The sequence below is a fragment of the Peromyscus californicus genome, unplaced genomic scaffold (genome assembly GCF_007827085.1).
Source record: "Peromyscus californicus insignis strain IS unplaced genomic scaffold, ASM782708v3 Scaffold_21__1_contigs__length_65335640, whole genome shotgun sequence".
Lineage (NCBI taxonomy): Eukaryota > Metazoa > Chordata > Mammalia > Rodentia > Cricetidae > Peromyscus > Peromyscus californicus.
The window spans coordinates 23,912,932-23,927,366 of NW_026294514.1; the positions used below are offsets into that span (position 1 = coordinate 23,912,932).

At 37.8% G+C, this 14,435-nt stretch overlaps 1 protein-coding gene across 6 annotated transcripts in view; it reads left to right on the forward strand.

Moving 5' to 3' along the window:
* Positions 1 to 14,435, forward strand: part of Vwc2l (von Willebrand factor C domain containing 2 like) — a 161,811-nt gene that overhangs the window by 6,367 nt on the left and 141,009 nt on the right. For 4 of the 6 annotated variants that reach the window (XR_008220863.1, XM_052749781.1, XM_052749782.1 and 1 more), the window contains exon 3: positions 12,162 to 12,236. The exons of the other annotated variants lie outside the window; for them this stretch is intronic. Coding sequence is in view for 3 of the 4 variants with exons in the window: in XM_052749781.1 (XP_052605741.1) it covers positions 12,162 to 12,236 (75 nt within the window). In the remaining variant the exon portion in view is untranslated. The remainder of the gene's footprint in view (positions 1 to 12,161; positions 12,237 to 14,435) is intronic. 6 annotated transcript variants of the gene reach the window in all.

Below are 14,435 nucleotides of genomic sequence, written 5' to 3' on the forward strand. Positions count from 1 at the left end.
GAGTTGAATAAATGGCTGTTCTCTCTTCTCCCTCATTCTCAAATATGCAGGGATTTACTCTATGTTCTAAATTCTTCTAAGTCTTCACCTATATTTTGTAATTGAAATTCAACGTTAAAAGCATTTCAAGTGAAGGGATGTTGTTCATGTACTTGTCCATATGAACTAAGTAAACACTAACCACCTCCTTCCATCTTCGTTCACTCCCAACTCGGTTGCCAAGAACAAATAACTAATGTTTAAAGATTTATAGAACTTCTTTATAATGCTGCTGGCATATCATTGGGGAGGTTGTAATATGAGGTATTCTTTACAATAATATATTCATCTAATGAGCATGCGTTGTCTTATAGATACCATAGGGTCACTTATTTTAGAAATCGAGGCATCTAGAAGTGAAAGTGCTCACAAGAAAGACATCATTGATGTATAGCTCAAATGAAAAGAAAAGCAGTCGTCAAAAACTGGGTTTATGAACCTAAGTGTGGTAGCACACACTTGTAAGCTCAGCATTTGCAAATCAGAGACAGGAGGATTATAGGTTCATGAGGCTAGCCTCAGCTACACAGCAGAAGCCTGTTTCCCAAAGTAGAAATAGAGTTGCATTTATGACTCCACAGTCCCATATGTGCCCAAGGTTTATGGTGTGAAAGCTTATCCACAGAGCATGAGTCTTGGGAAGGAAAGACTTTTTCTTTCAAGATGCTTGGTGTTGAGGTTGCCTTTTAAAAAGTGACTGAGGTTGACCTGGGGAGCTGAAACTTCCAAAGGAGAAACCGCTGGAGCCAAGTCAGAGATCGGGAATAGCAGGGCTGAACAGGATGGAAGTGTGTGGATAGCAAGAGGCTGGGTCTAACTTCAAAGACAAGAGAGAAGTAAATGTGCGTGTGCTAACGTTACATGAGAGTAACTAGGACAGAGAACCGTGACATTTAAGAGTAGATTTAAGTATTCTTTTATTCCCCAAAGAACATCAGGAAAAGAGGTCCAACTGGAAATTCTCAAAATTACAAACATTCCTGGGGGGGGGGGGGGGAACTAGTTTTCCATTTCTATATGAAGTTCTCAAAACCGTTTAAAGATTTTAAAAGAAAACAAGATTACTGGAATGTATGAGGATAAAGGTATTAGGATTAAATACCTTTAATTAATAAAGGTATTATCAGGGTAAAATCTAACTTCTTGTGGCTAGTCGAGAGCAGTGGTTCTCAACCTTCCTAATACCGTGACCCTTTAATACACTTTCTCATGTTATGGTGACTCCCAACTACAGAATTATTTTCATTGCTACTTCTTTTTTTTATTAAGAAATTTTTTATTTATTTTACATACCAATCACAGATCCCTTTCTTTCCTCCTCCCCACTCACCCCCCATTCCCTCCTACTAGAAGGTAATGCCTCCCATGGGGACTCAGCAGAGCCTAGTACATTCAGTAGAGGTAGGTCCAAGCCCTTCCTGCTGCCTCAAGGCTGTGCAAGGTGTCCCACCACAGGTACTGGGATCCAAAAAGCCAGCTCATGCACCAGGGATGAATCCTGATCCTACTGCCAGGGGGGCCCTTGAACAGATCAAGCTACACAGCTATCTCACTTATGAAGAGGGCCTAGTCCAGTCCTGTGGAGGACTCTACAGATGTTGGTCTAAATTTCTTGAGTACCCACTAGTTTGATTTGGTTGTCTCTGTAGGTTTCCCCACCATGATCTTGATGGCCCTTGCTCATAGAATCCCTCTTCCCTCTCTTCGACTGGACTCCCAGAGCTTGACCTGGTGCTTGAATGTGGATCTCTGCATCTGCTTCCATCAGTTACTGAATGAAGGTTCTATGATGACAGCTAGGGTATTCACCTATCTGATTACTGGGGTAAGCCAGCTCAGGCACCCTCTCCACTATTGCTAGTAGTCTAAGCTGGGGTCATTCTTGTGGGTTCCTGGAAACTTCCCTAGCACCCAGTTTATCCCTATCCCCATGATGTCTCCCTCTATCACGGTATCTCTTTCATTGCTCTCCCACTCCATCCCTGTTCCAGCTCGACCATAATGTAAATATCTGTTATTCTCAATGGTCTTAGCTGACTCCTGTGAAAGGGTCATTTGACCCTGGGGGTTGGGAACCACTGGACTAGAGTCGGCTCATCAATCTTTTCAATCCTTCACTGTCAGCAATTCCTCTTTGTGCCATGTGCCATTGCACAGGGAGGGGCAAATTTCCATCATAGCTCACTTGTCTAAGGCCCATTTTCGTCATCTGCTAAACAACGTCCAGGTAGGAAAACCAAAGCATCAATCCATAAGTTTACTTACCCAAGATCGCACAGCTGAAAATGGGGAAACTGGGGACCCTGCCTCCTCAGCTCACCTCATCTCCTCTTGACTGCCTCTATTGCGTTACAATAATGCATGTAAGATGCAGCCACTGGATCCTTCTATTAGAACCCACTTGTTTCTTCCATCACAGTGAACCCTTTGACACTATGGATAGTGGTTTTCCTTTTTTCTCCTTTATTCCTAACCCTAAGAATCATGAAAGCACCACAATAGGCATTCACCATTTTTTTGTGTGTAAATGGCTTAATAAGCCAGACCATGATTGAACATATAAAATTAAAGAGATTAACAAGAGTACCTTCAAATGCCTTGGTTCTTTTCAGTCTCTACAGGTTTATAAAGGGTGGTCCCCAGGCAGCCCAAGATGACATATGCTGTTCCCAAGTGAAACATTCATTTTCTACTTGCTTCAACTGTCTGATGTCTCTGGACACTGCTTCCTGGAGCTGGTGTTCGATGGATCTCCATCCCATCCCTCTAGGGTTTCAGTTCTGGGGTTTCATCCCAAGTGAATGCCAAACATCTTGTTGCACTTTAGTCTTTTCTGATCCCACATATGTGTTCTGATGGGAAGAACAATGCTTTTTATGAAGGCCTTAAGAACTTTTTTCCAGTTACTAATGCATGTGTTGGAAATACTCTAAATTCCTCAGTGTTCTGCTAACATTGTATTAAGATGAAGGTCACTGCCTAGTAGGTTCTCTCATCTTTTGTTTTGATGTGTACCCAACCAATATGGAATCATTTTTAATGAACAAAGTTTATAAGTAATAAATTATAACAGCATATATAATGACATATGTAGAAAACATTGATTGGAAATGTAAAGGTCTGTCTCAGCTCCATGCTTCACTATCTTATTCTGAGTTGCCCAAAGGAGAGATAATTTCTCATTTTGCACAGTATTTTTATAACTCTCACTCTGCTAGATTGAGCCTTTGTGGCTATTTCTTTATACTTTAAAACTTGTACTAATTTGGTTTCAGGTCATACACCGAAGGTTAGACTCCATGCAGCTGAAAGCGCTGTAGCCTGCTTTGCTTTGAAGTGACTCTCTGCAGTCAAAACTCAATGCCCCAAATTCAGGATTCAATTTGTCCCAGGTCCTGCCTTCCCTGTTGGGAGTGACTTTTTGTACTATTCCTATTAGTGGACAAAGACAATTGATAAGACCTACCTCCTATTTTTATATTTGAAAGATTGTAGTAAAAACATTTTCTCTTGTATACATTTTATGTGTCTGTTGTTAACCTTCAACAACAACAAAATATACTTTTTTTGCTATGACAACCTGCCTTGATTTTGCCCTGAATTTTGCACTTACTTTTTAAATCCTGAAGAATTAATCAGAGGGAATAAAATTATTCAACACTCAGAATGTTTTATCGGATGATCACATCCATTAAAATAAAAAATATGGATGCCAGTTGGGTTTTGAATTGCCCCAGCTTGTCAATGGGTACATTCACAAGGAGATACAAATTCCAGCTCTGTCATTCACTAGTAGCCCATCATTAATGTCTAGCATTATAGCATTCCATCTATTAAAATATTTCAATGAGAAGTATTTTTCAAATTCAATTTGAGAGATGTGTTTGTTGCCTGGTTATTATTCAATATGGAGAAAGAATGGGAGGCAACATGTTTGGGGAGCTGAGGACGAGATTTGTCAAACACGAGGGCAAACTAAAGCTGGAGGAAATTTGAGCTGAGAGATCTAATGATCTAATTGGTAGTGGCCTGAAAAATCCAATTCACTGCACCCTCCTCATCTGCTGCCACACCAGCTTCTACAAAAGGCACAGGAACTAAGGAGCATTTCTTTTATTTATTTATTTATTTATTTATTTATTTATTTATTTATTTACTTTTCACTTTACATAACAACCACAGTTCCCACTCCCCCTGCCCGCCTTCCCCCCTCTCCACTCGTCTTCCACTCCTCAGAGGGGGTAAGGTCTCCCATGGAAAGTCAACAAAGTCTGGCATACCAAGTTGAGGCAGGACAAAGCCCCACCCCCATGCATCAAGGCTGAGCAAAGTATCCCACCATAGGAAATGGGCTCCAAAAATACAGTCCATGCATCTGGGATAAGTCTTGGTCCCACTGTCAGGGGCCCCGTAAACAGATCAAACCACGAACTGTCACCCACATACAGAGGGCCTAGTTTGATCCCATGTAGATTCCCCAGCTGTCAGTCCAGAGTCCATGAGCTCCCGCTAGCTCAGATAAGCTGTCTTTATGGAACATAAAGGCAAAGACAGCCAGAAAGTGTTTTTGCAGAACTGTATATGTAGAATTGATTTTAATAACAGAAAAGGGTAGATTCTGAGACTATGGGGGAGGTTTTTTTTATGTTATCTGTGAGAAAGTCTACATAGTCTCAAAAAATGGGTGGTAGAATCTCCAAGGGACATAATGATCCTATCCAAAGAGAAGTCAGAAGAAAACCATGGTTTCGTGCAGCAAAGATGACTAAAGTCATTGTGAAGAGGATCAGAGTAGCTGTTCGCCCTGAGAAATGGTTTCTGATTTGCAGAATATGCTGGGCCTTTGAACATGAACACTGTCTTCAATTGAGTTCAGGAACAGCTTCTCCTCTCTAGTTACTACCAGATAACAGAGCAAGTCTTGGCAAACCGTTTACCCACAGCACAGCTACAGCAGGCAGAAAATCCAGATGGAGTGGAGGTGCTCACCAAGGCTTTACGTCTTTGTAATTAGGGACCCTCTGTTCAATGATTTGGAGTCTCTGGGCAATTTCAGAGACTATAAGACAATTTTATGAAAATAGCTTTATGAAATGCATTGTGCTAGTTTTTTGCATGAAAATGTACTTGGCATTTTTTGTTTGTTTCACAAAATATGCTAAGCCTAGGAAAGAGATCAGATTTTTTTTTAAAAAAAATAATTTTTGTTCTTAAAAATTCCCAAAGAGAATAGATTTTTTTTTTGAAGAAATGATTTTCAAGTTGGTAAAATATCCCTTTTGCAGTCTAAATCTATCACCTGGTTTTCGTTTTTAGAAGATAGTCCTCTGGAGTAAGGGTGAGTAGTAGGCAGGTGGATTGTACGACAGTTTCTCATCCTCACTGAGTTAAATTTACCGCTGTCCTTCCTGTTGGGAAATGTTATTATTAATGGTTGCAACTGTGTGATAAGTATGACTTTAGAGATTTGTGACGGGATGCCTGTGCCCTGTGCACATGGTGGAAGCTGGTATTTGATTTGCAGCCACTTCAGAGATTTGCAGAGTGTGTGACTGCTAGTACCTTACTGAGGTCAGCCTTGAGTGGTCTGCAGTCATTACTGCCCATTTCTAATTAATACAACAGTAGAACAAAAGACAAGAGAGAATGTCTACCTGGTAATTGCTCTTCGAAATTCAAAGTCCAATTGCATATATTAAAAGTTTGCCTATTTTTACTTGTGCTTACTCACCACAACAGTGCAAGATATTAACAAACATATTCTTCTCTTTCCTATATCTTATTTACTCTCACATCTATATATTTTGCACAAATTTAGCAGATTAATACACATATTCTCTACAGTCTTCATTGAAATTGCTATATACACACATTAATATGTGTGTGTGCATATGTGTATACATGCATGTGTGCACATGTATCTGTTCCTACCTTATTTGAGATGTTTCTACTTGAAGATAACGTGAATCTTTTATTTCTACTCCTTGAAGTACTAGTGCATATTTTAAATTTCATGTTGTTTTCCTACTCCTTGATTTATCTATCAGGCAGTAAAGTGTGTTTTATGAAAGACAGCACAAGAAAAACATATCTGTGTTTTTGTTTTTTGGGTTTTTTTGCTTGCCTAGCTCTCAAGTGAAGGCTTGAGACAAGCCAGTAAGAGCTGATGGAGATTTCATTGGGCCTGCTGTCTCAAACAATAGCTCTTATTAATTGAGGACCTGCTTATTCTAGAGTCTGCACTTTGGACTTTATCATCACTGCTGATTAGCATCAGTAATTTCATTCCGACACACCTCTATTGTTGCTGTCCTTGTCTCTAGTCTGCCATAAAGCACACCACAATAAAGTTATCCTCATAAGGGTTTAATGACATCATGAAAAGAATGAAAAAACTACTAAAGGGCCTAAGAAAGCCATTCATATCCTTAAAAAGATTTCAGATGACCTTATTCCGTACTGGTAAAAAGTTGTCTAAAAGGTATAAAAGTGCATTGAATGGAACTCATTATTTTCTCCATATTGTTCTATCTGGCCATGAACTCTTTTTGATCTTTCTGTCTATAGAATCAAAATGAAAATGTCACGACATACATCCCCTAAAAATAGACACTATGTATAATTTGAAGGGTACAGTATTACATATCAACTTATTATGCAATTATGACAATTCAAAGAGTGTCTTTTTAAATCAGGTATGGTGATGCATGCCTGTAATCCCAGCATTTGGGAGGTACAAGTAGGAGGGTCAGGAGTTAAAGGTCATCCTCAGCTACATAGTCAGTTTGAAGCCAACCTGGAATGCCTGAGACCCTGTCTAGGGGAAAAAGAGGGATGGGAAGATGGCTTAGTGGTTAAAATGCCAAAAGAGTAACTCTGAAAAGACTGGCGTGCAGACCAGAGAACCCATATATGCTCTGGGTGGATGTAATGGTCTAACCAAAATGCCAACATGTAGGATGCAGGGACAGGGGCTCCTGGGAGCACTTTACATACCCAAAGTAGCCATGTAGATGAGTTCTTGGTTCAAATGGGAGACACTTTCTCAAGGAATAAGATAAGGAAAAATCAAGGAAAACTCCTGATGTTAATTTCAGGCCTCCATATACCATACACACTGCACATATTTAAGCACAAATACACATATCATACCCAACACACACACATACATGCAAAAAGTACCTCTCTTATTAAACAGTATTTGTGCTTGAATTTTAAAATCATTTATCTACCAGACTTCTTACTCTATTTTCTGAGCTTATCTAATTTTTTATAAAAATGGAAGTGTTATGGAATCTATATAAAATTATATATATATAATTGTATGTGTACATATACATATATATAAATATATGTACACACACACACACACACATATATATATATATATTTGACCCTAGAACTTTAATTTCATAAAAAAACTTTTAGTTTATTCAACTACTTTGTTGTAGAAATAATACAAGGACTAACCAAAGTTTCATGGAAATGAGATAAAGCCACAGCTCATTATTTGCAAAAGCAACATTAATATATCACTTTCTTGTGGTCTTTTTCCACATTTTACTACCTTCCCATTTAATAAGGAAACTCAAGACAATTTATATTGTCTTTTTCAATAATTATCTTGTATGCAAAGATTTATTTCAGCCAATTGTCTATAGAAAAGTGATATCAGGGCTTGTCACCACAGCAACCCAGAGTTACAGGTATACAAGAACAATAAAAGATTGACATATCTAAAATCCATCTTTGAGTTAGACTGAACACACTTTGTGAAACAAGCCTAGATTTGCAAAGGCTGTGAGAGAAACTATGTCTCCTCTACAAAAAAATGAAAACTTATGTAATTAGACCAAATTATATGGATTAATATATGTGCATATATTTGATGTTTAAATATATTATTACTTAAAATATTTAAATATATTTGTAAGTATCTACATATATATTACATTCTCCTTATAGTTTTTTACTGAGAGAACTTTACACCAGGAAATAACAAAGAAATTAAAATGGGAGCTCTTGAAATATATTTTGATAACTTTTAGAACCAATTCAAATGGGGAGGAGAATTTGTTGTTTTATCACTGAAAAATCTCTGCCTATCACAAGATTGTGTGAATGGCTTGTGAAAAATGGATGTCAGAGCACAAAAAAGCCTGTAGCCCTGTGATATGATAGACAGGATGGCCACTAAACTGGCCATAGTCCGTATGGTACCTGTCAGTAGGAAGATACGATGCAAGCATTTACATTCCTTGACTTCTTTCAATTTCCTCTTGATTTTTAAATTGTTTAAAACTCAGAAGTGACACTAAGGCTTTCCAGATTATTCAGATTTCCTTGCTTTGAATATCCCTGTAATAATGTGGACATTCACAGACTATTTTGCTGTCATCTGATGTTAAACTCTTAGTAACAGTTGCCAATATTTTTCATGTAACATGAAGTTGGAGAAAGTTGCATCTTGAAAGATCCTTTGGAAATGCACAGTACACAATGGAATACTGAGACCAATGGAATATGTTTAAAAGGTCTGTTTGCGAGCTAGTGTGGATCTCTCAACTGCTACGAACTCAATAGTCAGTTGAAAACGGATTTTAAAGCAGGCTCTACCACTGAGCTGCAAGATGACTTAGGCACACATTCCTTCTCTTTTTGTCTCAATGTCCAAGTGTCCCAAATAAAGATCATAGGAGATGTTACTTGACACACAATAAATGATTCATACAGGCCCACTGACATTACCACCAATGCTACCTACCCACTATTTAATCCAAAATACCACATTTATGTGAAAGTAAAACACATTTTTTCCTTAGACATCTTTTAACATCTTAAAGTTCATACACCTTCAAATGCAGTTTAGGAAATGCCCCGTTAATTATTTCAGGTAGTCTAATTCTGTTGCTCGACACAGAGGAGCAATTAATGAAGAAAAACTGATCTGAGATAATCTCTTCTTTCTTTTTGAAATTACCAAAACTTTATCTGTGTGATTACTTATGGTAATTTCTAAATCTGTATTACATAAAATAGTTCAGTTAAGAAGTGACTTTTTGAGACAAGGATAATAGGAATAGTGCCAGTTTTGTATTACCAGTTATCTTAGACCAGACTTGGTACACTACAGACCATGACCAAATACATTCTACAGTATGTTTTATTAATAAACTTTACTGGAAACAGCCATGCTTAGTCATTTATATGCTGTCTGTGGTTCCTGATGAGGTATTCCAAAGCACTATAGCCGTCTAAAGGGAAAGTTGTTGGTTGATGACCTAGGCTTGTTACTTTTCCCTTTCTGTTCTCTTCAAGTTGTTCTGTTACCATATTGCCACAACCTGCAATCTTGGGGCTGATAGTGATGGGTCCTATTTCACCGGAGAGTAAGCAAAAGTTTCATTTTTCAAATATGAAAGTTTAAAAACATACAGATTTGTCTATTTACTATATGTTCTTAACAGACACATTAAGCCATATTTCTTTGTATAGTCAATTCCAATATTATTGGCATTCAATTTTAATTCCATTTATTGTCAAATAAAATGAAACAAAGTTTATAAAAGGTCCATCTTTTTATTCCTTGTATTCTCCTTTAATTGTAAAACAAGTTAAATGTTTTGTTTTAATATAATACAATATATGTTTAGTATTGTGCTAACAAGCAAAGGTCTGTAAATAGTCTATGTGGGTGTCAGTCCATTACTGAATTTTTAAAAATTAGCTATCAGAGTCAACACTCCAATTCCATTAATATAGCTGGAAGCTTTCTCTGGTCCCGCCAGGCCCCCACATTCCCACGGCCCACTTATAAAATAATCACTCAGCTTATATTAATTATAACTACTTGGCTGTTAGTTCAGGCTTATTACTGACTAGCTCTTACACTTAAATTAACCAATAATTCTTATGTTTAGCCACATAGCTTGGTACCTTTTCTCAGTTCTACCTTGTCATCTTGCTTCCTGAGTCTGGCTGGCAACTCCTGACTCAGCCTTCCTCTTCCCAGCATTCTCCTAGTCTGCTTATCCCACCTATACTTCCTGCCTGGCTACTGACCAATTAGCATTTTATTTATCAACCAATCAGAGCAACACACATTCACAGCGTATAAAATGACATTCCACAGCACTTCCCCTTTTCTGTCTATCAAAAAGGAAGGTTTTAACTTTAACATAGTAAAATTACATATAATAGAACAGTTATCAAGCAAGAATTACACTTATAATATCTAGTCTATTTGTATTTGGAAAAATTAAAGAAAATATTCTATCTAGCCTATATTTGTGCATCTAAAGTTTCATATCTAATTTATCTTTTATCATAACCAAGAAAAATTATAACTATCTAGTCTTCAACTACATCAAAGACCCCAGAAGGATATAATATTACCTAAGTAAACAGGAATAGCATTGTAAGCAACTTCCAAAATTCTGGAAATGATAGAGACAATTGACTGACAGGACAGTCATCCAAAGTTCCTCTGCAGCATTGGGGCATCCATCTTCAGCCTATAGGCCTGAAGTCTCTCAGTCACTTCTCTCTGTGTACTGTAGAATTTCTGGTAGTTTCTTCTGTGAAGCAGGAACCTGAAGGACCATCTCACCTTGCAAAGTTCAGTGATCACCTTCCTATGGGTCCTGCATGCCCAGTCGACATAACATTTTGTCAAGCAGTCCAGACAAGGACAATTTCTTGCCCAAATAGCTATTTTTGCCAAGAAGAAGATAAACTCTATATGGAGTGTCTTTGACACCCATCTTCCTCTTTGGTGTAAATTGGTGCTGCCAGGAGCAGATGTGTCTCATTGTCCAGAAAAGTCTGTTTTTAAAAAAAATTTAAATGCCATATTCTATAGGTCTTTGAAGTGTTTGAAGATTATCTACCTAAGTGAATTATATCTATGTATACCTAGAAAACTTAACATGACTATCATACTCTTTCATCCCATCATATCTATACTATCCCCTTTTCTTCTTTAGAAAGAGATTGCATTAAAAAGAAAAGGGGAAATGATGGGTGATATTGTTGTGTATGCTGTGCATATGTGTTGCTCTGATTGGTTGATAAATAAAACTGTTTGGCCAATGGTGAGGCAGAATAAGGTTAGGTGGGACATTCTAACTAGAGAGAGAGGAAGGAGAAAGACAGAGAGAGGAGACGCTGTCAGCTGCTGCCAGGAAAAGATGTAAAAGTACCGGTAAGCTACAAGCCATGTGGCAAAGTATAGATTTATAGAAATGGGTTAATTTAAGATGTAAGAACTAGCTAGTAAGAAGCTTGAGTCATTAGGCCATATCATTTGTAAATAAATAAGCCTCTGTGTGTTTATTTGGGTTCGAGCAACTGCAGGACTGGCAGGTGAGAGAGATTTGTCCTTACCACGGGCCAGGCAGGACACAGGAAAACTTCTGGCTACACATTAAGGTAGAGCAATGTATTAAAATAAAGAAGGTTAGCCAGGTGGCAGTGGCTCATGCCTTTAATCCCAGCACTCAGGAGGCAGAGCCAGGCGGATCTCTATGAGTTCAAGGCCAGCCTGAGTTACAGAGTGAGCTCCAGGACAGGCACCAAAACTGCACAGAGAAACCCTGTCTCAAAAAAAAAAGCCAAAAAAAAAGAAAGAAAGAAAGAAAATAAAGAAGACATCAAGTTTACCATCATAAGGACTATAATTATAAATGCCCCTGATGGTTTTGACTTCTTATGATTGCTATTGAAAAAAGAAAGGAAGGATTATGTTTGAAAGCTAGAGGAAAATAGCTTGAGTGGAGAACTGAGGAGTTAATGGAGAAAAAGAAAAAAACATGACCAGAGAGAAATGAACCAACAAGAATGGTCAGAGCACCAGGGTCAAGAGTGGCAAAAACAGGGAAGGAACATGGTCCCAGTCATAGTATGACGATCTGGTGAGGCAGTCAGGTCAAATTCGGGGCAAATGAGAGCTGCACAAGGGCATGAGTAGGAGAAATGAATGAAATTAACATAAACACAAATAACAATGGTCAGATTTATGTGTCCTGCAAGTACATTCACCCACTGAATTATTTATGTATTTATCCTCATTTTCCAAATTGCATTCAAAGAAATCTGTGTTTTTCTTCTTGTTATATATATAGAGATTTTTCAAGACTGACAAGGAGGCATTTCTGACGCTCACTCTAGGGCTGTTTTCACTACACCTTATCAGCCTGGTGAGTTCTCTGTAAGACATTCTGCAAGAAATATAGCTGAGAGCATTTGATTTTCACGTGTGTGTGTGTGTGTGTGTGTGTGTGTGTGTGTGTGTGTGTGTATGTTTCCTTTATTGTTGACTATTGAATTACAAGTCATTGTATCTTCAGTCTCATATCTTTTTCACAGAATCCAATACATTGTTTCCCAATTCACATTTTGCAGGGCTGAGTTGGTTTCATTTTAAAATTCTCGTTGTCGAAATATATACAGGCACACCTAAGGCACATTCTCATCTGTTGAAAGCAAAGACAGTGTGCGCTCTGAATGCAGTGAGGGCTAAGCAAGATTATTTTTGCAAATTTTGATGTTTTAAAATGTTTATACATTGAGCTGGCGAGATGGTGTAATAGGTAAAGCACTTGCCACACAACTGTAAGATCATGAGTTCAAATCCCCAGGACCTATAAAACAGCTGGTGCCTTAGTATGTGTCTCTCTAATCCCAGTTGTTCCTAAAGTTAAGATGGGTAGTGGAGACAAGAAAATCCCTGGCAGGCAGGCTAACCTGGCCCACAAGAGCAAGAGACCCTGTTTCAAACAAGGAGGAAAGGCAAGTCAAATGCTTGAGGTTGTCCTCTGACATCCACACAGCTGTGTACACACACAAATACATGCATGTCATATACATATGTCATACACACAGAGGTATTAAAAAATATATCAACAACAATGAACAACCACTCTGAAACTTCACTTATTTCATTGTATACTAGCTTCAATGCTTCATCCTAAGTGTGGCAGGGAAAATTAAAGTTGTTCAATCTAACTTGAATTTTCCTCCAGCATTAAAAATAAACTCCTGCTAAAATAGCAAACCTTTGGCTGCTGGGACTTAGCAAGCTTCATTAAGGAGAAAAAGGACAATCATGAAGAATATTCCTATTGTTAATGAGATTCTAGGACATTCACATTAAAACTAAAAGATATGAAAATCAAGATTCCAGGAACTGTGAACCAAAGTTATCATTCTTTTTCAAAAATCTGTTTTTACAACAAATCCAATGATGGATTGAAATTTCTTCGGTAAATAAGGATTTATTTAACTGTCTAAAAATGTCATCCATCAACATTCTCAATCTACTTACTGTTTGAATGCAAACACTGCAACATGTAAGAGTTTGCAACATGTTTGGATGGCTTTCAAAACTCTGAACAACATCATTTTCAGAAACTGAACATTTCAAATAATTCATAATGGAAATAATTATATCATGATTTAATCAAATGTTCTATGAGCAGCGCACTTCCTTGAGAAACTCAAAGGTACTTAAAATTATTGCATGAGGTGTGGAGGAGGGAGAATGACTAGTCAGTTGGGGCTATGATGAAGACAAGTCCAAAGCCACGTGGACGGCCTGCTTTTCCACATATTGTATTACTCCCTTGGAGTCTTGAAACAGTCCAGTGAGAAATTTAAAACACTGTTGAAGGTAAGGGAACTGGCCCCTTCTTACTGTTCTCTGACTTCTACATGTACTCTGTGGCATGTGCACCCCACAGAACACACACAAAGGAGACAAATAAAATGTAATAGAATAGAAACTTTTTTTAAAGGTTATGTATTTCTCAGCGTCTTCTTAAAAATGAGAAAACCCACGCTGAAGAATCTGTCGAAGGTGAAAACCAGGGCAGCTGATGGCAGAACTTCTCCTTCAGATGTCCCCATCCTACATTATCATACAACCATTCCCCACTGCAGACAGCCCAGACAACGGGCACACAAGTTTACAAAGTCACAGGCTAGCACATGGGAATTTGTCAAGAAATTTCTCAGTCAAGATTTTCTTAATTAAAATATACATCGGTTTCATTGCCCATAAGCCATCCCAATATATTTTCTTAGAACAGGGTAAGCTATGAGCTAAGTATAAAATAATGAAGTATAAAAATCAGGAGGAAGTTGTTTGGCCTTCCAATTGGAACCATATATGTTGGTATTAACAATTATAAAGCACTTAATATAAGTAACTTTTAATTGCCTATTTTCATAGCACATCCATATACAATGTTATTGCCGAACTGAAAAGGAAAAAAATAGCTCAACTTTTAGAAAATCTTTGCCTAGAGAAAACTGAGACAGCGGCAAAGAGTTCTTAGGAAGTAATCTCTACTTCTTTCCCAGTGCAGCATGTACGGTTGTCCCATCTCTTAGACTCT